At 36.6% G+C, this 22,411-nt stretch overlaps 1 protein-coding gene across 8 annotated transcripts in view; it reads left to right on the top strand.

Moving 5' to 3' along the window:
• Window positions 1–22,411, top strand: part of PAN3 (poly(A) specific ribonuclease subunit PAN3) — a 143,597-nt gene that overhangs the window by 41,041 nt on the left and 80,145 nt on the right. For 5 of the 8 annotated variants that reach the window (XR_009180834.2, XM_058277021.2, XM_058277020.2 and 2 more), the window contains exons 5-6: window positions 9,744–9,905; window positions 10,823–10,861. The exons of 1 other annotated variant lie outside the window; for it this stretch is intronic. Coding sequence is in view for 6 of the 7 variants with exons in the window: in XM_058277021.2 (XP_058133004.1) it covers window positions 9,744–9,905; window positions 10,823–10,861 (201 nt within the window). In the remaining variant the exon portion in view is untranslated. The remainder of the gene's footprint in view (window positions 1–9,743; window positions 9,906–10,822; window positions 10,862–22,411) is intronic. 2 more of the 8 variants (XM_058277022.2, XM_058277024.2) reach the window with 1 other exon arrangement.

Raw genomic sequence — 22,411 nt, 5'->3', positions numbered from 1 at the left:
ATTCCCGCCTGGGCTGGCACTCTGCATGGGCCAGCTTGCCCTCACCATGAGGCCCTGAGCATCAAACCCTGTACATCCTATATGGTAGATGGGAGCCCAGTTGGTTGAGCCACATCTGTTTCCTCTCATAGGTTCTTTGTTTTCCACAGCCTTGAAAACATCAAGATTTAAAGATCTTCCATATTTAAAATCACATTGTTTAAATTTGATACTGCTGCTTGAACTTCTTTTTTGTTATTGACCATTGGTATTTCTTTCATGTCTTTTGCTAATTTTTCTTTGGGGTATTCTTTTTTAATTCATTTGTATGAACTCATTGTAGGTTAGGGATTCTTCTACCAGATATTGCAATCTTTCCTTCCAGTTTTCATTTGATCTTGAATTTCACAAGTATTTATGCTGTCAGTTTGGAAATATCATTCTTACATGGTTATCTGTTATTAAATGTAATAGATGAAAATTAAATATTAAGTTCATTTTTGTTAAAATAACATGGTAAATCCCTATTATGATGAGTTAGTGACTGTAAACTGAGAGGACTGTCACTGTTTTTATGCAATTAATTTGAATCCACTATCATTTTTATTGCTAATGATTTATAACTTCTTTCTGCAAATGGCTATGTGTTTATCTCTTCTCTGCCTTAAATGAGACTTTCTTCCAATTATCTCCAGTCTCAGTCTGTTCTTTTCTTAAAATGCTATGCATGTAACATTAAGTAGAAACTTGGTTAAAAATAAGAAAATTCCTATAGAAAAGGACTCAACTTTGAAAGAACTAAGCATTTTTACTTTCCTTCTCTATAAAGAGAACTCCAGGTTGATTTTCCAGAATTGAGTTGAGGTAAAGAGCAGATTTAATTTCTTTTTGGAAGAAGTAAGAGGTTCAACCATGTACTTTTTGTACTTTATTTTATCCTTATTTTAAACTTTTAATTTCAGAATAATTTCAAACTTATAGGAAAGTTGCAAACATACACAAGTAATACATAGAATGCCAGTGAATCCAGATATCAGATTTTCTAACTTAACATTTTTCCACATTTGTTATGCCTCCCTGACTCCCTTCCTATTTTTCTGTTGTCTAAGTATTTAGAATAGGTTGCATGCATCCTGCTTTTTTGCCATTTAATACTCCTATGTATATGTCCTAAGAACAAGTACATTCACTTATTTTTTTTAAAGATTTATTTATTTTATTTCTCTCCCCTCCACCCCCCAGTTGTCTGTTCTCTGTGTCTTATTTGCTGCGTGTTCTTCTTTGTCCGCTTCTGTTGTTGTCAACAGCACGGGAATCTGTGTTTCTTTTTGTTGTGTTGTCTTGTTGCGTTAGCTCTCCGTGTGTGCGGCACCATTCGTGGGCAGGCTGCATTTTCTTTCGCGCTGGGCGGCTCTCCTTATGGGGCGCACTCCTTGTGCGTGGGGCTCCCCTACGTGGGGACACCCCTGTGTGGCAGTGCACTCCTTGCGTGCATCAGCACTGCGCATGGGCCAGCTCCACATGGGTCAAGGAGGCCCGGGGTTTGAACACATGGACCTCTCATGTGGTTCACGGACGCCCTAACCGCTGGGCCAAGTCTGCTTCCTTACATTCACTTATGTAACCACATTAAGTACAGTTATCAAGGGTGAGAAATTTAGCATTTATATGAAGCATATCTTCTATATTCAAATTTTTTTATTTGTCCCAATGATACCCTTTTGGGCATTTTCTTCTCTGTTATTAGATCCAGCCCAGCATCATGTATTGCATTTAATTGTCATGATGTCTTTAGTCTCTCTCTCTTTTTGTTCTAACATACATAAAACAAAAAATTTCCCACCTCAACCATTCCCAAGCCTACTATTCAGCGGCATTAAAGACATTCACTATGTGCTGCTGTCACTACCAACTATTACTGAGACTTTTCCATTACCCCAAACAGAAACTGTGTACTTATTTATGCTTTAACTCCTGATTTACCCTTTACTCCAGCCTCTGGTAACCTTTACTCTTTCTGTCTCTATAAATGTACACATATTTCATATAAGTGGAATCATGCAGTATGGTTATTTTTTTTTTTGGTATCTGGCTTATTTCACTCCACATGATGCCTTCAAGATTCATCCATGTTGTATAATGTATCAGAACTTCATTCTTTCTTTAGGACTGACTAATCCATTGTATTTATATACCACATCTTGTTTATCTGTTCATCTTTTGATGGACACTGGGTTGCTTCCACCTTTTGGCTGTTGTGAATAATGCTGCTGTAAACATTGGTGTACATATATCTCATTCAAGTTCTTGCTTTCATGTCTTTGTGGTATATATCTAGAAGTGGGATTGTTGGGTCATATGGTAATTCTGTATTTAACTTTTTGAGGAACTGCCAAACTGTTTTCCATAGCAGCCGCACCATATTATATTCCTACCAACAATGTATGAGGGTTTCTCCACATCCTTGCCAGCACTTACTTTCCATTTTTAAAAATAATAGCCATTCTTGTGAATATGTATTTTTTTCTTATTTATGAATATATATTTTATTTGGATTGGTACTTTGTATGCAGTAACCATTTGTTTTTGTTGAATCTAGAAAGATTATTTCAAATTCATGATTGCAAGATAATATTTATTGTATTGTTATTTGAAAAAAGAGATTTCAGTGAGAGGTTTTTTAAAAATGTGAACTGAAATTTTGAGTGCCTTTTATGTACAATATGTCATACTGATGGCTTATAGTCATCTAGTTTTATAGCTTTGGGAATTTCAAGTTAGTTCTTCTACTATGTGTTAATGGTAATTAAGTAAAACCAAGGTGTATTTCCCATTTCAGTCTAGAAACTGGTCCTGAGTTCTGGGTAAATTTTTCTGATGTTCTGTTTATACTCAGCTGTGGTCCTTGTAATTACAGTGTGTAATGACTAGTATTAAGAGTATGGTGTTACTGCTGGTTCATCCCTATTTTCCTAAGAAATAGGGATGGTGAATGAAATTATTAGTAAAGATGAATTTGCTAATCTTGTCTACAAATATGCTAGCCTAAGTTTTAAACTTGATTTAACCAAAACGATGTAATTTTCTCTGACTCTATTTTACATTCAAGATTTGTTCTCCTTTCATTTTGAAAATGGGGAGGGCTTCTTAATTTTATGTTTTCCAGTGATATCTCTGTAGGTGTTTTTCATTGATCCCCTTCATGCCATCAGATTCAGTGAGACTGATTCATTTAGGAATTTGTATTTTGTCATCACATTAAGATTGTAGTGTGTTAAATGTTATAGAATATGGAGTATTTCTTTGTTGTGGAAGCAGAATCCCTTTGTTAAGAGTCTAAGCTCTGGCCTCAGACTGTAGTTTAGTTGTGAGGTCTCAGGAAAGTTACTTAACCTAGTCTAAGCCTAACTTTTCTCATGTGTATAAAGGGGTAATAATAATAGTGGTTTATCTCACAGAGTTGTATTAAATACATTAAAGGGTATAAAATTCTTGGCATAGTGTGTTGCGCTTGTTAAATGATAGTTGTTGTTATAGTCTTCCATTCTGCTCTTTTTAAACTTGTTTATCTGATTTTTGAATGTATGCAAAATTACTTTTGATTAACTACTATCTTGGCTTAAAGTCAATTATAGTAAAAAGGCATTTCTGAAGATAATTTGCTTCATTTCAAGATTAAATGTAAAGAAGAGCACAAATTTAAATTAAATTTGTTCCCTTTTGCTGATACACCAACAGGCATTTTAGCATCGACTGGTATATGCTGATTGCCTTTGCTAAGGGACTGAAATTAATAAACAGACTTTTATGATCATTACAACTGACAGTTTATTGTCGAACTAACTTACCTGAGTTAAAAAAAAAACACAACTTTTATTCATTTTCACTCAAAATATTTTAATAACTTCGGCATGGTAGTAAATCTTTTCCATATTTTGTATTCTGGTTCCATTTTAAAGCAAAAGGATATTAAAAATGTCAGTTTGGTGTGCTAGTTCTTTGTGTGTGTGTGTGTGTATTTGTTTTTGTCTCCTTTGTTATTTTCTTTCTTTTTTTAATTTAATTTTTAAATTTCTCTTTGTTTTTCTTTTTTGTGTGCCAGTTGTTTAGAAATTGAATGTGATCTTACTCATCAAAGGTATTCAGTTAATCTCATTTTTGGTGGCATAAAACTCCATTGTGACATTGACATTACAAAGCAGTCATGATGTCTATTTTAAATTTATGTAGATAATAGTGGGGAGAGGCATTGATTTGACCCACAGCAAAGGTTAAAAAAAGTGTATATGCACAAATGTATATGTTTGTATATATGCTTTTCTATATTTGATGTAATAATTTAGATTGGTGTTTACTTGGTAGCACCCTATATTTTTGCCCCTCCCCATCCTATTTATATGGGACCTTTATATTGACGCCACAAATTAAAAGGTCCTTATCTGCCAGTATTTAAACGTCCATTTCACTTAACATAACAGTCTGTTTTTCCACAGATATTACTTAGCCATCACATTCTAATACTGTCTTTGTTTAAACTTTAAGAAATAAAACAAAAGGATGCTAATGTATTTTCATGAAAAGTATAAAATTAATGAAAGAAACCGAGGATTAAAATATACATGATCTTTGAGGCTGGCCTGTTTTGTTTTGATTTTTAGGTCCAATACCCGTGGAGAAAATTGATTTTTCTAAGGTGCTTGAAACCCAAGATACAGAGATTTGTAGGTCTGGATTTATTTTTTAAAATTATTTAGGTGTAAGTGCCTTTAAAATCCAGATGTATTAACACCTCTATTTAGTAGTAATTTAGGTATGTTAGGTGCCTGTATTAATGATTATAGGGAAATTAATTAATTCATTTGATTTTTAAAATTCAAATGCTTTTAATCAGTTTTGGGGTTCAAGTGCTTTTTCTAAGTGAATTTAGGTCTTGTTTCACTTATGGTTAATAGAATGAAATCCTTATATTTAGTTCTCAGTAATTACAAATATACTAAAAAAATCAAATTCAATTACTTGAGCAGGAAGACCATTGTGAGCCAGAAGAGGTTGTTGTAAAAGAAACACAGGTTTATTTTCAAACAGATAATTAGTTGCTCCTAGGACAGAGGTTTCTAAGCAGTGGCCCTCTGCTTCTCAGTAGTGACAAGTGGAAGGTTGCTGAGGAGTTATTGTAAAAGGTGGTGAATTCACATATTCAGTAAGCATTGTCTGAGGGGGGATCATTTTTCATATATATGTACTACTGTTTTTCAAGAATATAAAGAAGTCCTGATTAATGAGTTCACATCATTTAAAAGTGTCATTCATAGTGACTTTATTTATTTTTAAAAAGATTTATTTCTCTCCCCTTCCCGTCCCCTGTTCCCCCCTCCCCCCCCCCCAAGTTGTCTGCTCTCTGTCCATTTGCTGTGCTCTTCTGTGTCTGCTTATATTCTTGTCAGTGGCACTGGGAATCTGTATCTCTTTTTGTTGTGTCATCTTGCTGTGTCAGCTCTCCGTCTGTGCGCGTGGCGCCACCCTGGGCAGGCTGCACTTTCTTTGCGCTGGTGGTTCTCCTTACCAGGCGCTCTCCTTGCACGTGGGGCTCCCCTACACAGGGGACATCCCTGTGTGGCACTGCACTCCTTGCGCGCATCAGCACTGCACTTTGGACCGGCTTACCACGAGTCAGTAGTCCCTAGGTTTGAACCCTAGACCTCCCATGTGGTAGGCGGATGCTCTATCCATTGAGCCAAATCCACTTCCCTCATAGTGACTTTAAACCATCATTCATTGTTTTAGATTATAAACAGTGTTTGATGTTCAAAGTTCTCACACTTCAGGGCACTGGAAACTTTTTGTCCTGAGATAACACGTTGATTTCTCTAGTTTGTTACTAATGATTAGATTATGGTATGTAATAACATGGGACTGATAATTGTAGAGATGGTTCTATTTCACAATTCCATTTTGTAAAAAGGCTCCAGCTTTGAAAAGCTCTGGAAATTGGTCTGTCATTTGGTGGCTGTAACTACATTTTCTATGAAAACAGTGATATTTACAAATTGTTCTGTTGGAATCTGAACTTCTTGGGGAAGAGAATAAATCTTATTCACTATTGTATTTCTAGGAAGGGACAAAGAGCTCTATGCTAAAATGTTGAGGAGTGAGTGAATGAAAAAAAATGTGTGTATTTAGTCATCAGGACTAAGCTTTAAAATTAGTTTTTCCTGTTCTTTCTTTTGATATAGTGAATCTGGAGACTTATTTCATTTCTAAGCCACTGGAATTGGCTTTTTAAAAATTTTTTTTAAATTCATTAAAGATGTTGTGAGTTAGTAAAACAATTTTGCATACCTTACTGGAATTGGCTTCTGTGGACTGAGATGGGAGGTTTGGGGGCCTGTGAGTAATGGTCTGAAGGCTCTGAGTGGCTAGGTCAGGCTCCCACAGGAGCAAGGAGCTTTAAGGAATTGGGGATATTGAACTGCTGATCCCGTACGTACCCCTTTGCCTTTTGGGGGGGGATTACTCCAGATTCTGTTTGTACCACTGATTGTTTATTTTTCAGGTTTTTTCTCTGACATACATGGGAACTTTACTACTCAAAGTGTGATCTCCAGACCAGCAGTACTAGTGGTCTCAGGAGCTTTCTAGAATTGCAGCACTGTAGGATGGCTGAAGCAGAATCAGCATGTTAGCAGCAAAGTCCTCAGAAGATTCATGTGCTCATTACAGTGTGAGAAGCACTGATCCTAGAATACATTCTCAAACTTTTTCTTGTCCTTGAAAACGTGTTCAAACCCAAAGATGTGTTTTTTTAAATTCACAATGACAGGGATGAAACTTTGTTCAAGTGTTATTGTGTTTTTCACTCAGACTTGTGAAGAAAGTTAAAACCAGTCACTCTTGAGATTATAGTAAAATTTTGTGTATAGATAGAGAGAGAGAAACAGGCTTCTGCTGACTATTTTACCACAGGAACAAAAAGGCATTAGTAATTTTGAGTAAATGTAGACTTACTAGGAGGTGGCATAGTAAAGCTCTAGTTATGAATAGGACATGACATTCTCAGATGTTTCCATTCCATCATAACTAGCAGGACTGGCAAGGCTGTTGAGAATGGAGGACAACTTTTTTTTTTAATCATTGCATTCTTAAGATTGGTCTCTTAAGAAGGAATTGCTAGAAGCTAAGGGAAAGGGAGGAAGAGTCGTTGCTTTCGCTTGTTCTGTAGGAGGGGCTTAGGATCTTACAGAACTCAGAAAACAATAAATAAGCATTCCCCATAAAGTTTTGTTTGCCCCTTTTTACATCTTCCATTTCTCTCCCTTAGCCCTACTTTCAGTTAGTAGGACCATCTCTTTTTAGGTGTCATTTTTTATTCTGTTGCTGTAGAATGGTAGTAGTATTTTAAATGATATTGATATCGGGTCTTTTGCATCAGTATCTCATAGAAGGTTTTACTTTTGAATTAAGAATTTAATTTCTGGCTATTAATTGTAGGAACTGATGTATGTAATGGCACATGCTTGGAAGATTCTTTTACCTAAGAGGAAAGGCTAGTTACAGTTTTGGGGGGATTTGGGGTAGAAGAAGAGGAGTAATGAATTTCTCTTGCGAAAAACAAGAAACAGTTATATAATGAGAGCTATTGTGGTGGGAAAACAATACATTGGATTTATTTAAAATCTGTTTTTTCTATATTGCTTAAAGCACTACTATATAAAAAATAAATTGCATTAATTATAAGAGCTGGTTGAAAAGTGAGTTTGAATTGTGATGTATCTGAATGACAGAGGTCATTTAATGTAATAGTTCTATTCCTTTCAAGTATATGATTGAAATTTAGGTTTCTTTTCATAAGTCCTATTTGATTGATTGTGATTTTTTGATAGTCTTGGGATAATCTTTAGCCCAGACATTTTCTTTTTTCTTTTTTTTTTTTTTAAAGTTATTTCTCTCCCCCCCACCCCAAGTTGTCTGCTTCTCTGTCTCTTTGCTGTGTGTTCTTCTGTGACTGCTTCTATCCTTATCAGCAGCACCGGGAATCTGTGTTTCTTTTTTTTTGTTGTTGCGTCATCTTGTTGTGTCAGCTCTCCATGTGTGTGGTGCCATTCTTGGGCAGGCTGCACTTTCTTTTGCGCTTGGCGGCTTTCCTTATGGGGTGCACTCCTTGCATGTGGGGCTCCCCTGAGCAGGGGACACTCTTACGTTGGGGACACCCCTGCATGGCAGGGCACTCCTTGCGCACATCAGCACTGCACATGGGCCAGCTCCACACGGGTCAAGGAGACCCGGGGTTTGAACTGTGGACCTCCCATGTGGTAGGCAGATGCCGTATCCGTTGGGCCAAATCCACTTCCCCAGACGTTTTCTAAAATGTAAATTTTGAATTAGTGGAGACTTAATTAAGATTTTATTACTTTAACTGTATCACAGCGTTGTGGTAGCTGTCTACCTGAACACAAAACTTCTATGATTTTGATCTTACCATCTTTTCAAGGAATTATGTTACTAGAAATAACTTACTTTAAAATTCTTTCTTGTACAATATGGTTCCGATGCATGAACCATGAGGGGGACATATTTGTTTTCATTCATAAAAGTTGCTTGTGATGTAGAGGTAGAGGGTAACTGAATTGGTCCCAGGTGGGAGTGGAAATATTTATCCATGTAGGAGGTAGGTAGTTGCTGTCTTTAATGTTAATTTTTTTTTCCCTCATTAAATCAAAGACAATATAGCAGGAGGCTTGCTTGTGGAATCGAGAATAGAGTTTGCATATAATAATTTCCTTTGGCCTTATTTGCCAGGTTATTTTGAAATTTAGAAATCAAGTGTTTTCTTCAAGTTGGTTTTCTTTATACTGATCTTTTGTGTGTGTGTGTGTGTGTGTGTGTTTGTCTGGCCATGACAGTTTTTGAAGAAATTTAATTTTAACTGATTATTTCAGCAGTTTTATTATACCCCATGACAGAACTGTGAGTGAACAGAGATTTTCTTATTTCAGTTTTTACTTACAAAAATCCTGCCAACCACTCTTAATATTGTTTTTTAATTTTATAATATTAGCCAATGAATACATAATTTTATTGAACAAGTTAATTACATATCAGTCTGTTCACATTTATAAGACCTGTGAAATTTGTGTTTTTAAATTTTTTTAAAGTATGAAATTATTTCTTTTTCATTGAGTAATCTCAGGTTCAAAGCCTAGAATAAAAAGAGAGTGACTTCTACTCTGGTCTGATGTGTATAGAACTTTAAAATTTATTTAAATCTACTCCTTAGGAATCAGCTACTTCTTAAGTGGGATAGGTTCTCAGTAGAAAATGAGATAGTGAGGTGAAGAGTAGAAAAAAATATAGTTTGGAGAATTTTTTTTTAAACCTGTTTTATGTGCCTTTTCTTCATATTGCAGTGAGAATAGGTAAGTGCCAGAGGAAGAAATTTTGCAAAGTATATACTTTGCTGATAAGTTCATTTCTAAACATAAAATATGTAAAATCAGAGTGTAATAATGTGTTTTTAAAAAATATCCATTGCTTTATAGACTACTATTCAGCCTGTTAGGACTGTGGGTTATTTTGGAGGTGTGTCTTGGGGGTTGGGGATTGGTTGAGATAGTGGGTGGTTATAAGGATGTTAGAGAGGGAGTATCTTAGAAATTTGCTTGTTTACTATTCTATTATTCCAGATATCTCCTCTATGTTAGTTATGTTAGATTAGATTAGTGCGGGGATGTTAGGAGTGGCCTGGTGTCTTTCCTTCTTTTTCCTAGCCAAGGAAGTATCGCCTGGGGATGCTGGAGGAGAGGCTAGTTCCGATGGGATCAAAGGCACGAAAAGCAAAGAACCCTATTGGCTGCCTTGCTGACAGGTGTAAATCAGGAGTACCCATCAATATGGTTTGGTGGAACAGAGTCACAGAAAACAATTTACAGGTAAAAATAATTTTTATGAGACATTTTTTGAATTTGAATATCTTGGATGTTTTCTATATTTGGGGGTGGTGGGTATGAAAGCATTGGATGACTTAGCTGATAATACTTAGTTGTTATTAATTGAGTAAGGTCAATGGCCCATTAACCAATAAAATGATTTTGTTTGGTAGCATTTTGAACTTTCTCTGCTTGTAGTGAGTGTATTTCCCTATACTTTTCGTCAATTTATTTTCATCTTTGGATTTTGTTAACAGTTGGGCTCAATTATTTTCTAATGTACAAAGTTATTTAGGGTATGACATTCAAAAGTCATATTATAAATTCTATTACAGAAGGTTCCATTTATTTGGAATGAACAAAAAGAAGCTCCATATATTGTCTTTTTTACATTTCTTTTCTGAAATAAAGATTGTGTATCTAAACAGACTTTCAAGAGTTTGCTCTAAAACCAAGTTCAGTATTACATTATCATAAGATTATTACAGATATATTTCAGCCTTTGACTTTGCCTTTGCTTATGGTAATGAATAATGAAAATGAATTTTTATAATTGGAAGAATAACTTCTGTGTAAGATTCTGTAGTACCTACAAAAGTAATTTAAATTATATTCAGTTTTAATTTGGATTAAAAGTATTATATTCTCCTTTAAAAATAAGTGATTGTATTTTATTTTAGTTCTTAGAATTTCTGTTCAAGAGGTAGAATGTCCTTCCCAAATTTTGAATAAATTGATGTTTTAAATATATCGCTAACCAAAGCCTGTAATCCCACATGCACATACCATACACAGAAAAATTTAACAGAGTTAACAGGTTCGTTTCATTTTTGTCACCAATCTTGTTTCATAATGGAATTCCACAGTATTTTGTTCTTTTCGCTGGATATACTATAGTAATGTCTTTTTGCTTTGGACAGGGGAATAAAGAAGTTATTCCAAAGATATTGCAAAACAAGGTATTTACCCCAATTAAAATTTTGGCAACATATTCCTAAAGGAAAAACTGGGGAGATCTACATTATTTTGTATACTTAAAATTTCATTGGAAAGTTTTGGATATGTCAATTACGATTAACAATACAGGTTTTGCTGAATTTTTCTTGTCTTTGAGATCAATAGCAGATAGATTTGATATGGGTTGTTACAATTATTTTTCAGTTTTACAGAGGAAGTCTGAAAATAAGTTGGAACCCAACTGTGTAAGAACAGATAAATATGGAACTGGACCTACTTACGGGGTGTGAGGGTAGAACATTAATAAATGCAGAGGGAAAGCCACTTGACCCCCAGGACTGCCCACCTGCCCCAGTGGCAGTTCTGAGGTACCTCTTGAGCACAGCTTGAAAATCATTGCATTAGTATAAGAATATACACGGTAGTTATGTGTTATTTTTAAAATTAAGAAAACTTTAAATTGATATACATTCATTCATGTGTTCAAAAGATTGAATTGATGCTATCTGAATCTAATATTTCCAGTTAATTACTTTAGGCTTCAAATAGTTCTTTTGTTTTAAGAGCATAAGGGATGTTTTATTAGCTTGGTTTAATATTGGGGTACAATGATACTCCACATTTATAGAACATTTTAGAGCTTATAATGCTCTAAAATGCTACACATTATCAGTCACCTGTTGCAATCTTGAGAATTCTATCTGGTCTCCATTATTATCTTTGTGGATTCCTAATATGGTGACTTGTGGAGTTTATACAGTACAAAGACTATGTCATCAACTTTTTTTTAATTAAGGTTTTCATCTTTTTTGTTATATATGAAAAATAATTTATGTAAATCTTTACCATTCTTTTGTTTTTGTATGATACTTAACCTTTTAATATCACTTTATATTTTTGACGTATAAAAGTTTTAAAGGTTTGTGTAGCCAGATTTATTAATCTTTTGTGTTTCATTAGTTACTTTGCTTTAAAGTTTTGGTCTTCTCAATCTAAGGTCAGAGAAATATCTGTATTTTATTTAATAATAATGGTTATGTCTCCTAAATGTTTCCTTGTGCGAGGCACCATGCTAACTCTTCACATGCATTTTGGCTAACTCTTTACATGCATTTTGGTCTTCCTAATAGCTTATGGGGTAAATGTTATTGCTATTAAATGAAGAACATTTTTCAGAGAAGCTTAGTAACTTTAAGGTTAAACAGTAGTCAGTAGAGGAGCAGAAACTTGGACCCCCATTTCTCAGACTTCAAAACCTGTCTTCTTCACCTCTATATGACATAGCTCTAGCTGGACTAGAAGTATATTTGGTTTAATTGTCTAACTGGTTAAGTAAACCTTTATAGGGCAACTTTTTTTTTAGTTTTCCAGACATGTACTATAACTTTTGCATAGCTCTCTAGCATTTGAAAGTCAATCCTTTTTCCTCTTGATTGATCTTTTCCTCAGTGACTTTTAGCTATCTTTCTTTCTGGAATTTTAAACATTGCTCTGTATTGATTGTTTAATCTTGATCTAACATCTTGGCCTTTTTCTACTTCTTTAAACAAAATAAACAAAAACCCCTAAAATAGTAACAGACAACTTTCCCTGAACGTATTTACCTGAATCACTGATATTTGTCACTTATTCTTTTCAGCCCTGGATTTCTTTCAAGAGCCCCACAAAACCCAACCTTTTATTACTTAATAATCTTTTTTTAAAAAAGATCTATTTATTTAAATTTATCCTCCCCAAAATGGTTCTCTAGTCTGTCTGCTCATTGTTTGCTTGCCTTCTCCAGGAGGCACCGGAAAGTGAACCTGGGTCCTCCCACATGGTAGGTGAGTGCCCAGCTGCCTGAGCACAGCGGCTCCCCATTTGGGTTGTGGTGTCTGCTGGCTTGTGGCATCTGCTTGTTTAGGTGTCTGTTCATTGTGGCAGGTGCGGCGTCTAGCTCCTTGCGGTATCTGTTTGTTTTCTTTAGGACCTGAACCCAGGACCTCCCATGTGGTAGGTGGGCACCCAACTGTTTGAGCCACAGCTGCTTCCCATAATAATCTTTTTATTCATTTTCTACCAAGAATTCCATGGTATGAAAGAATCTGTCTACCTAAACCCTATGAGTTTCATAAAACAATGTTTTATGTATGGGATGGCTAGTTAGACAATCAGAGAAACTTAATGTTCCTTAGTCTGTTATGGAATAACGGAGTTATTTACTCTTCAAACTGCTCTTGGAAATATTGAAAATACTCATCTGGTTTCCATATGTTTGTGAAGTCCTCCCTTGGGGACCCTAGGAATAGTCTCTATCCTTTATCTCTGATTTCTTTATCACTCTTTTATTCTTTAAATGCTTACAGTTTGGTATCATCAGAATTTTGCTTAAGCTACTCTCACAGTTTGTTAGAAACCTCCTTAATTGTGAAATCCAGCAGTACTTAATAGTGCTGGCCACCTTTTCTTTCTGAAATTCTTTCTTCTTTGCACTCTTGATTCATTTCATCCCTGGGTCCTTGTGAGTCCCTCTTCTTGGCTTACATGTTCTTTGTTCTTTCCCTGTATGCTAGTTCTGAAATTTTTATTTGTTAGAACTGTCTTCTGAGTTCAAGACCCAGATTTTTCTTGCCCTCTCATCTTTGCATGTAGGTTTATATTCTGTTATCACAGAAAATTTGGGGCACATTTAAAGCTCAGTTTATTTTTGTTTTCCAAATTTACTCTTTCTCTTATATTCTTCTGTATTCTTCCTTTAGTTAATGACAATACTCTCTTCCCAGTCACAGAGGCTAAATATCTTTGACTTCTCCTTCGCTGTTGTGTCTCCCAAATTCTGTCATTTATTATAAGAAGGATACTACAGAGATTTCACTACCCATTAATTGAACGACAGTGCTTTGGACAGTTTATGTTTGCTATCACATTAAGTCTTTACAACAATAGTGACATTATATTATAACCATTTGACAAATATGGGAATTACTATTTAGAAAGACCTTATTGCTAGTAAGTAATAGAGGTGGGATTCTAGGCCAGATCTATTTAAATCTGATTCCTGTGATTTTCCTACTATATTGCCTACCTTTATGCCCTGTTAGAATTCTGCAGTATCTTTCCTTTCTTTCCTTTTTTTCCAACTGTTGTTATACCTCACACAGCCTTACCTCTTCTGAATAACTTTTGTAATAATCCTTCAGGGTCTGTCCTCTCCTTTCTAGGGCTCTCTCTTCACATCCCTGAATACATACTGCAGTCTGATCATATAGGATGTTTGCCATTTACAGGAATTACATTGTCAATTCTATACCTTTGGTCACATTGATAATGAAATCTGAAAAATATCTTTGTTCACTCATCTTTTTCTGCCTTTCCTTTCAAGAGTTGGCTCAAGTACTACCTTCTCTGTAAATACTTGTAATTATTTACGACTAGGAATGTGTGTGTGTATTTTTGTATTCTGAAGGTATTTTGCTTGTCTCTAAAAATGTTAATAATTTTCTTTTATTGGGTAATATGTCCAATTTGGGGGTAATTCATTCCTAGACTTTTCTTTATCCTTAAAAATTGATCATAAGTTTTCTGGGGTTTGTAGCCACCATATATTACCCCTGCTTGGTGTTATTATCAACAGCTGTTTGATAGCTGGTCGAGGATTGTGATTTCTTTTGAAAAGTTTAGGATCTTCCAGTTTTTTAAAACTCAAAGTTGAACATTATCCAAGTATTCTTGAGATTTTCAAATCTCCTGAGCCTGGTAGTAGTCCTAATTTGCTTCTTGACTGTTTAGTTTTGTGGCAATGATTCTATGTTTTTCATTTTTCTCATGACTTGCCCACATCAGCATTGCTTCTTTTGATCTCAATGTAAGTTCACTTTTCTTTCCTTCAGTGTCTGTCTAGGATTATTATTATTCATCCCTTTTCCTGACCAATCTAAATGTGAATTCAAGATTTTTCATTTGTTGTATGATTACACAGTCCAAATGCCATTGCTTGGGTTGAAATATATTATTGTCAGCATTATGGAATTGTGAGAATTCAAATTTCCAAGCATGGAATAAGCATTAAATAAATGTCAGTTCCTCTGATTTCACCATGTCGCCCTTCCACACTTGGTCCTTTTTTGTACTTATTCACAGTGCAGTGTGGCACTTATATTCCGATGTGCTTGTTAACATGGTAGGTGTAGAATTGGGATTGTGACATTGGGTCTCTTTTAGAGGCTCATATTTTCGTGTTGACTCTCAAAGTTTCAAAAATTAGTTTAAAAATGCTTTTTTGGAAGGGATAATTTAATGTGCTTCCCATCCTTTCCTGTATGAATTAGGTATCAACCTGATTAAAAGGGTGTTAATTGATTTTAAAACTTCTCATAGTATTGGAGATTAAAATTTTAAAGTAATGACACGTTCAATGAAATCAAGTTCATTTTGGCTCTCAAACCTTTTGAAAATAGGTGAGGTTATGGATCATATTAAAATATTACTGTTGTGGTTTAGCTTACTCAGTGAAGTGACATAAATGAATGAAAAATGTTGGACTGTTGGATTTGTTGGGGGATACATCTGACTTCATCATCTAAATACCAGCTTTCTTAATCTCTGGACCCACAAATGCTCCTGTGAATTCTATTTGACAATTACTGGTGGGCTTAAGATCCCTGGGAGCTTTTGGAAACCTTGTAGCTATACTTCATTCTTTAGTAACTCCCTGAGTTAGGGTATTATTTCTGGTTATTTCCAGTCTCTCTGTCCCAGGGATCGGATAATTTGGGCGTTAAGTGCGTGGATTGGAATTTACAAGGATGAATCATCAACCTTTTTTCCTCAGAGTTCCTCAGCACTTTGAAGGCAGAGTTACAGAACTCTTGTGCAGATGAAATAGCCTTACTTGAAATGTACTGCTTTCTGCCTTCCAGCCCACCCCAAACCCTGAGCCATTTTCTCTCCTGTTCATTCTAGCCGCTATTCTAAACATTCAGTATTCTCCTTAAACTCAGTCAACCCCTACTCCTTCACTTTTTTCTTCCCCTCCGTCTCCCCCACCCTCGCCCTGAGCTTTTTTGGTGTCTGTGTCTATTCAGTGTGTGATCTTCTGCATCTATTTCTCTTTTTGTCTTCTCTTCTCATCTTTTTCCTCTAGGATTCACCGGGATTTGATCCTGGGGACCTCTGATGTGAAGAGAGGTTCCCTGTCATTTGTTCCACCTCATTTCCTGGTCTCTGCTGTGCTTCACCTTGATGCTCCCCTTCATCTATCTTTTGTTGCATCATCACCTTGTTGCCTGACTCACTTGTGCGGACACTTGGCTTGCCACGTGTGCACTTGCATGGGCACTTGGCTCGCCACCTGGGCAGCACTTGGCTTGCCGTGCGGGCACTTGGCTCGCCACGCAGGCACTTGGCTCACCACATAGGCACGCTTTCTTTTCTTTTTCACCAGGAAGCCCCAAGGATTGAACTTGGGTCCTCCCATATGGTAGGCAGAGGCCTTATTACTTGAGCCACATCTGCTTCCCACTCTTCCACTTTTGAGTTAATGACCTTGCAGTTCTTCAGAGAGGAGGGAGAAAGAGGCCATTAATAATGAGTTGCCTCTTGTGTTTGCTTCCTACCTACCTACAACATTTTTATTTGTACTCATTCTTTCCACTTTCCTCCTGTCTTTGGCAAACAGGTGTTCCTTTACCTTTTGCTTTGGAACCTGTCTTTATTTCCTCCAGCAATTTATTCTATCATTTATCCCTTTTCAATCTTAAAAAGTCTTTCCCCCTACATTGGCTTCTTCTCCTAGTTTATAAACTTGTCATGCTTAAATCTTTGCTATTTTGGAACCTGGTACCAAGGAATGCTACACAGGGGAAAGGTTCTGTGGTCAGTATATTAAGGAAACTGTGTTATACAGTTTGGGAAATGGTTCAAACTTACTGCTGCTATTTTTTTACTCTTCTGTCATTCCTTTATTCATAGTATTTTGCTTTTCACTTTACCACTCTCTGGTTTTGATTAGGTTAACTGTGAGAATTAAGAATTCTTACTTACTAGGAAACGGACTTTGGCCCAGTGGTTAGGGCGTCCGTCTACCACATGGGAGGTCCGCGGTTCAAACCCCGGGCCTCCTTGACCCGTGTGGAGCTGGCCATGCGCAGCGCTGATGCGCGCAAGGAGTGCCGTGCCACGCAAGGGTGTCCCCCGCGTGGGGGAGCCCCACGCGCAAGGAGTGCGCCCATGAGGAAAGCCGCCCAGCGTGAAAAGAAAGAGCAGCCTGCCCAGGAATGGCGCCGCCCACACTTCCCGTGCCGCCGACGACAACAGAAGCGGACAAAGAAACAAGACGCAACAAATAGACACCAAGAACAGACAACCAGGGGAGGGGGGGGAAATTAAATAAATAAATAAATCTTTAAAAAAAAAAAAAAAAAAAAGAATTCTTACTTGATCTCTGCTTCATTTGGCACTTTTGACCACTCCCCTTTCTTTGAAACTTTTGTTCTCTTAGCTCTTAACTGTTCTTTATTAGTCTTTTTTGAGCACGTCTTGTCCTTTGCCCTGCCCTCAGGAACTCTTCCAAGCTGTCCTTGACTCTGTTTCCTTTTACCCCATACCATGCTCTTTGGTGATCCTACTTATTTCAGCTATTTCCTAGTCACATGTGACTCCAAGATGTATTTTTTTTTTTTTGAGATTTACTTATTCACTTATTTTTATTTATCTCCCCCCTCCCCCAGATGGTTCTCTCATCTGTCTGCTTGTTGTTTGCTTTCCTTCTCCAGGAGGCACCAGGAACCGAACCTGGTACCTCCCGCATGGGAGGCAAGTGCCCAACAGCCTGAGCCATATTCGTTCCCCATGGGCTGTGGCATTTGCTGGCTTGTGGCATCTGCTCATTTAGGCGTCTGCTCATTGACGCAGGTGTGGGTGTCTAGCTTGTTGCAGCAGTTGCGGCATCTACTAATCTTCTTTAAGAGGTACTGGGATGTGAACTTGGTACCTCCCATGTGGGTGCCCAACTGGTCGAGCCACATCTGCTTCCCCAGATGTATTTTTTTCCCCTACCTAGTCCTCTGCACTCACTCTGGATATTTTGTCTTTTTAGCTTTCTTCCAAACATCATCTAGAAGGCACAAAGTCTTCTTAAATTCAACATGTCTAAAATGAATGCCACATCTTCTCTTCCAAATCTGTTCTTTCATTCACACACACCTATGCATTGCACACTCAATCACAACCATAGCCCACTATCATGGTTATTGATATCAGCCAGTTGTCTGATATGCCATCTTTTCTTGACTTCCCTTTTCCTCCAACCACTAAGATCTTTTGATTGTGCCACTTGTTTATCTTTCAAATTGTCTTCACTCCTACTCTTACTGACTTATTTTAAGCTTGACCTGAGATATTATTATAGTCTTCTGTCTAGTTTCCTGCCTTCAGGCTTGTCTTCCAAACTGTTACCCAGGTCATTACTTGCTATTGCTTCTCATCTTTGTTGACCATTCTTTGTCATTAGAATAAAATCCAAATCCCTTAGAAAGGTATCCAAGGCATGACCTTGTTCCTGCAAACTGCCTAAGACCTGATGAACTCATTATACTTTTTGGACTGCATTGTACTATTCATGTCTCTGCCTTTTAACATTCTTTTCACTTTGCTTGGTGTATGCTTCTCTCTCTCTCTTGACCTAGCAAACCTGTTTTCCTTTAGGATTGAATTTAAGTGTATGGTCTTATAACCTAGTTAAACAGCAGTAGGTGTTTATGCACTTTTTCCTAGTATTTAATATTTTTAACTTGTAGGCTAGCCATTGGATGGCACATTTTAGATAGTTAATATATTGTTGCTGTGTGGATGCATTGAGTTCTTGGGAGTGTGGATTGGGTTCAGGGCACATTGTACACCTGTGAGCGTCTGGAAGGCAGCATATGTGTTTTATATATCGTTGGTTCTTCACTATAGTGCTTAGCACATTGCCTAGCATAGGTCTTTTATGCATTAGATATTCAAATAATCAAATGAATGAATCTGGGTTAATTGTTATCTGGCTAGATTAGTACTTGGCCTAATATTGGTCCTGAAATGTAGTGCTATCTACATTTTCTGACACATTGCTTCTATACAGTGTCATGACATAAACTATCATTATGGAAAAACATTTGAAAATCTTCATGTATGTTAAATTTTGTGATTAAATATGGCAGGATTCTTGGTTAGGGAGAATGCTTCTAAGTAAATATCTCTAGTTACCAAGGAACACAAAAAATATTAAATCATGAGTTTTACTATAATTTAGCTTTGGATAGAAGAATTACATAGGTTTAGGAGATAATTATAGTTATAAAGTAATTTTTGCCTGCCTGGGATGTTGTGACAGTCTTAATTTCTTGGACTGCTCATTAACTGACTTAAATGAGTATTTTTACTCTTTCTAAGGAGGGAAGTAGTGATAATGAACTAAGTGGCATGCCCTGTGACCATTAAAGGTAATTTTTGGTCATTATCATTATTTTTAACACTCTTATTAAATAGACATTTTATGAAAACAATGTATTTTATTAAAACAATTTATTTTTAAAATATTGCTTAACAATATTATTTTGACATGTAAATAACTTCGGATTCATTTAAGTGGCAGAGGGGGCAGTTAATCTGTTTTTAGTTTTAAACCTCTTCTCTCATCCAACTCTTAGATTTTCCTTTTGCATATGCATTGATTTTACTGGTTTCATGTTAAGTATTGAATATTTCATGTGAATTCTTATGATGGTAACACTCCATACAGTGATGGCATGCAAGTGACAAGGGACCAGAATAAATGGCTTCAGTATTTATAAATCTTTATAAACTTTCTTAAACCATTTTTGTAAATATTATATATAGTTATAGAAAAAAATTTTAGATAATCTAGGAAAGCATAAAGGAGGAAGTAAAAATGTCCTCCCGTAGCTCCCTTACCACACATTTTAGCTTTTGTCTCTTTCTGTCCTCTATCTCTCTCTTTCTCTGGCATAAACCATTTTACATGAATGGTTGAATATATAATTACTGTTCTCTAGCCAAATTTTAATTTTTTTATTTTTTTATGCAACAGCAGTATAGGCAGCTTTCCATGTTAAATAAAAACATATAGGTGCACATAATTTTTAATGTGGCTATACCCTCTTGTATGTACCATAATCCATATAACCATATTTCTACTGATATTCTAGTTAGTTCCTTTTTTTAAAAAATTGTAAATTAAAAATATGCTATGCTAAACTTATCTTTTCCACTCATGTGATTTTATCTTTTAAGATTAAATCCTAGATATGGGATTGCTAGGCCAAAGGACATGCTTATTTTTCATTTTAATGCATATTACCAAACTATTGTAAAGAAGGGTATGCCAGGAGATTACTTGAAGTATTTATATATAAGATTACCTGTTTCTGACAAACTATGTCAGGGATTAATTGAAGAGTATCTAAATTTAAGTACCTATGTCAAGTTTTCTGTTTAACAGCTATGAAGCTTTTTACTAACTGAACTTAATTTGGCAGATTCTAACATACATACACTACTTCCCCTTAAATCATACAGTCAAGTAATAAATAAAAGAACTTGCATTTAAAGAAATACTGCTGTGAATCTTTTGGAAACACTAGTAATCAACTTTCTTCCACTGTCCCTCCATCTTATCTTATTTAGAAACTAACATTTTCTCTGTGTGGGTGCTAAAGTCAGAGGGCCAAATTTGTTTCAGAAGATTAGTAACTATGTTATGAGGCTAATTTCACAGTAATAATAGCACTTAGGTAATTCTTTTAATTTATAAAATGAAACTTCCACCTGTCTTAAATAGGTCAGTTTCTGAATAACCCCAATGCTGAGTATATATGGATAATAAATGATAAATTGACCATATTTGGATATGCTTTAAGTACAGGGAAATAACCCATTAAATTAAAAAAAAACTTTGTGGAGACGTGAACTTGGAGGTTCTGATTAGTCATTTGACTTCTGCTTTTCATCCCACCATGTTCCTCTTTATTCTGTTTTATTTATGAACACTGAAGACTAGAAAAATAACTCTAAATAAGGCTGCTCTATATGCCCATGGACCTCATGTCTTTTTTAGATCATTTTAGCAAGGCAAAAGGCCCTGCCTTTTCTCTTATTATTTGTTTCTCTACCCTTACTTTCCCAATAATTCACTTCTTTTTGCCTTTGCCAAGTAACATGCCCACAACCCTACCTGAATATCACTGTACTCACCCTTGGACATGAATCTTTTGAGTTATCCTACCTAAGTTTCTTGGTCAACACCCCAAAGAGAAAAAAAAAATAGCCATTGGTTTTGGGAAAAAGTAGATAAGGCAAAGATTTTTTTTTAAAAAAGATTTATTTATTTATTTAATTCCCCCCCCCCGTTTGTCTGTTCTTGGTGTCTGTTTGCTGCGTCTTGTTTCTTTGTCCGCTTCTGTTGTCGTCAGCGGCACGGGAAGTGTGGGCGGCGCCATTCCTGGGCAGGCTGCTCTTTCTTTTCGCGCTGGGCGGCTCTCCTCACGGGCGCACTCCTTGCGCGTGGGGCTCCCCCACGTGGGGGACACCCTTGCGTGGCACGGCACTCCTTGCGCGCATCAGCACTGCGCATGGCCAGCTCCACACGGGTCAAGGAGGCCGGGGTTTGAACCGCCGACCTCCCATATGGTAGACGGACGCCCTAACCACTGGGCCAAAGTCCGTTTCCCAAGGCAAAGATTAATGTCAGTGTTCTGTCTCCTGGTGTGTGGTGTTTTGTTTTTTTTTATTCTTTTTTTAAAATCAGCTTAATATTAGCCAAGGACTGTGGAGACTTGACCTGGTCATTCTAACTAGATTTTAGCAGTAGTCATTTCTTCATTCCTTCTATTTTCCCTTCCTCTTCTTCCTCCTTCTCCTCCTCTTTTTCTTTTCCTCTGCTTTTTCCTTCTTAATCTCATCTAGGCTGAGGTTTGGAGGATGGATTGGAACTGAGCAAGACTGTAGTCAAGTCAGTCAGTTGGGAAGATGTTGCAGGAAACTTGGGTGGACATGATGGGTATGAAACAGCAGTTTTCAGTCATTAAGATATCAGTCAGTGAAGGACAGTGATCCTTGAGAGATGGGATACAAATTCAGAGAGCACTGTGGTTCCCTCAGGATTTCCAGGCCTGGTCCAGGTTGAGGGAACACAAGTGAAGCCTGGTGATCTCCTTGAATTGAGGAGACCCAACTGGAAGTCCATGGAGGCCAAAGCAGCAGTAGTTCACAAGATATTTGCAGAGGGTTTCCCTTGAGTCTTCAGCTGAGTACTTGTTTGAAGATAGAAGTGAGGAGGTTACCTGAGTTGGAGAAATAATTTCCTGAAAAGGTTAGAGCAAACAATTCTCAGTGCCCACCTAGTTCCTCTCCTTACCAACCAGTATGAGAAACCTCAAAATTTATGAAGCCTCGGGTATGTGACTGGGAAGACTTTTTCCTCAGTAGTAGAGCCAAATTAGCTCTACTGTGGTCCCACCTAAAAAAGCTTAAAAGCAAGACCTGAAAAGATCAAAGTGTTTTTAAGTAATTTAACT

This window comes from Dasypus novemcinctus, chromosome 15 (genome assembly GCF_030445035.2).
Source record: "Dasypus novemcinctus isolate mDasNov1 chromosome 15, mDasNov1.1.hap2, whole genome shotgun sequence".
In the NCBI taxonomy this organism is placed as follows: domain Eukaryota; kingdom Metazoa; phylum Chordata; class Mammalia; order Cingulata; family Dasypodidae; genus Dasypus; species Dasypus novemcinctus.
This window is presented reverse-complemented; position numbering and strand designations above follow the sequence as displayed.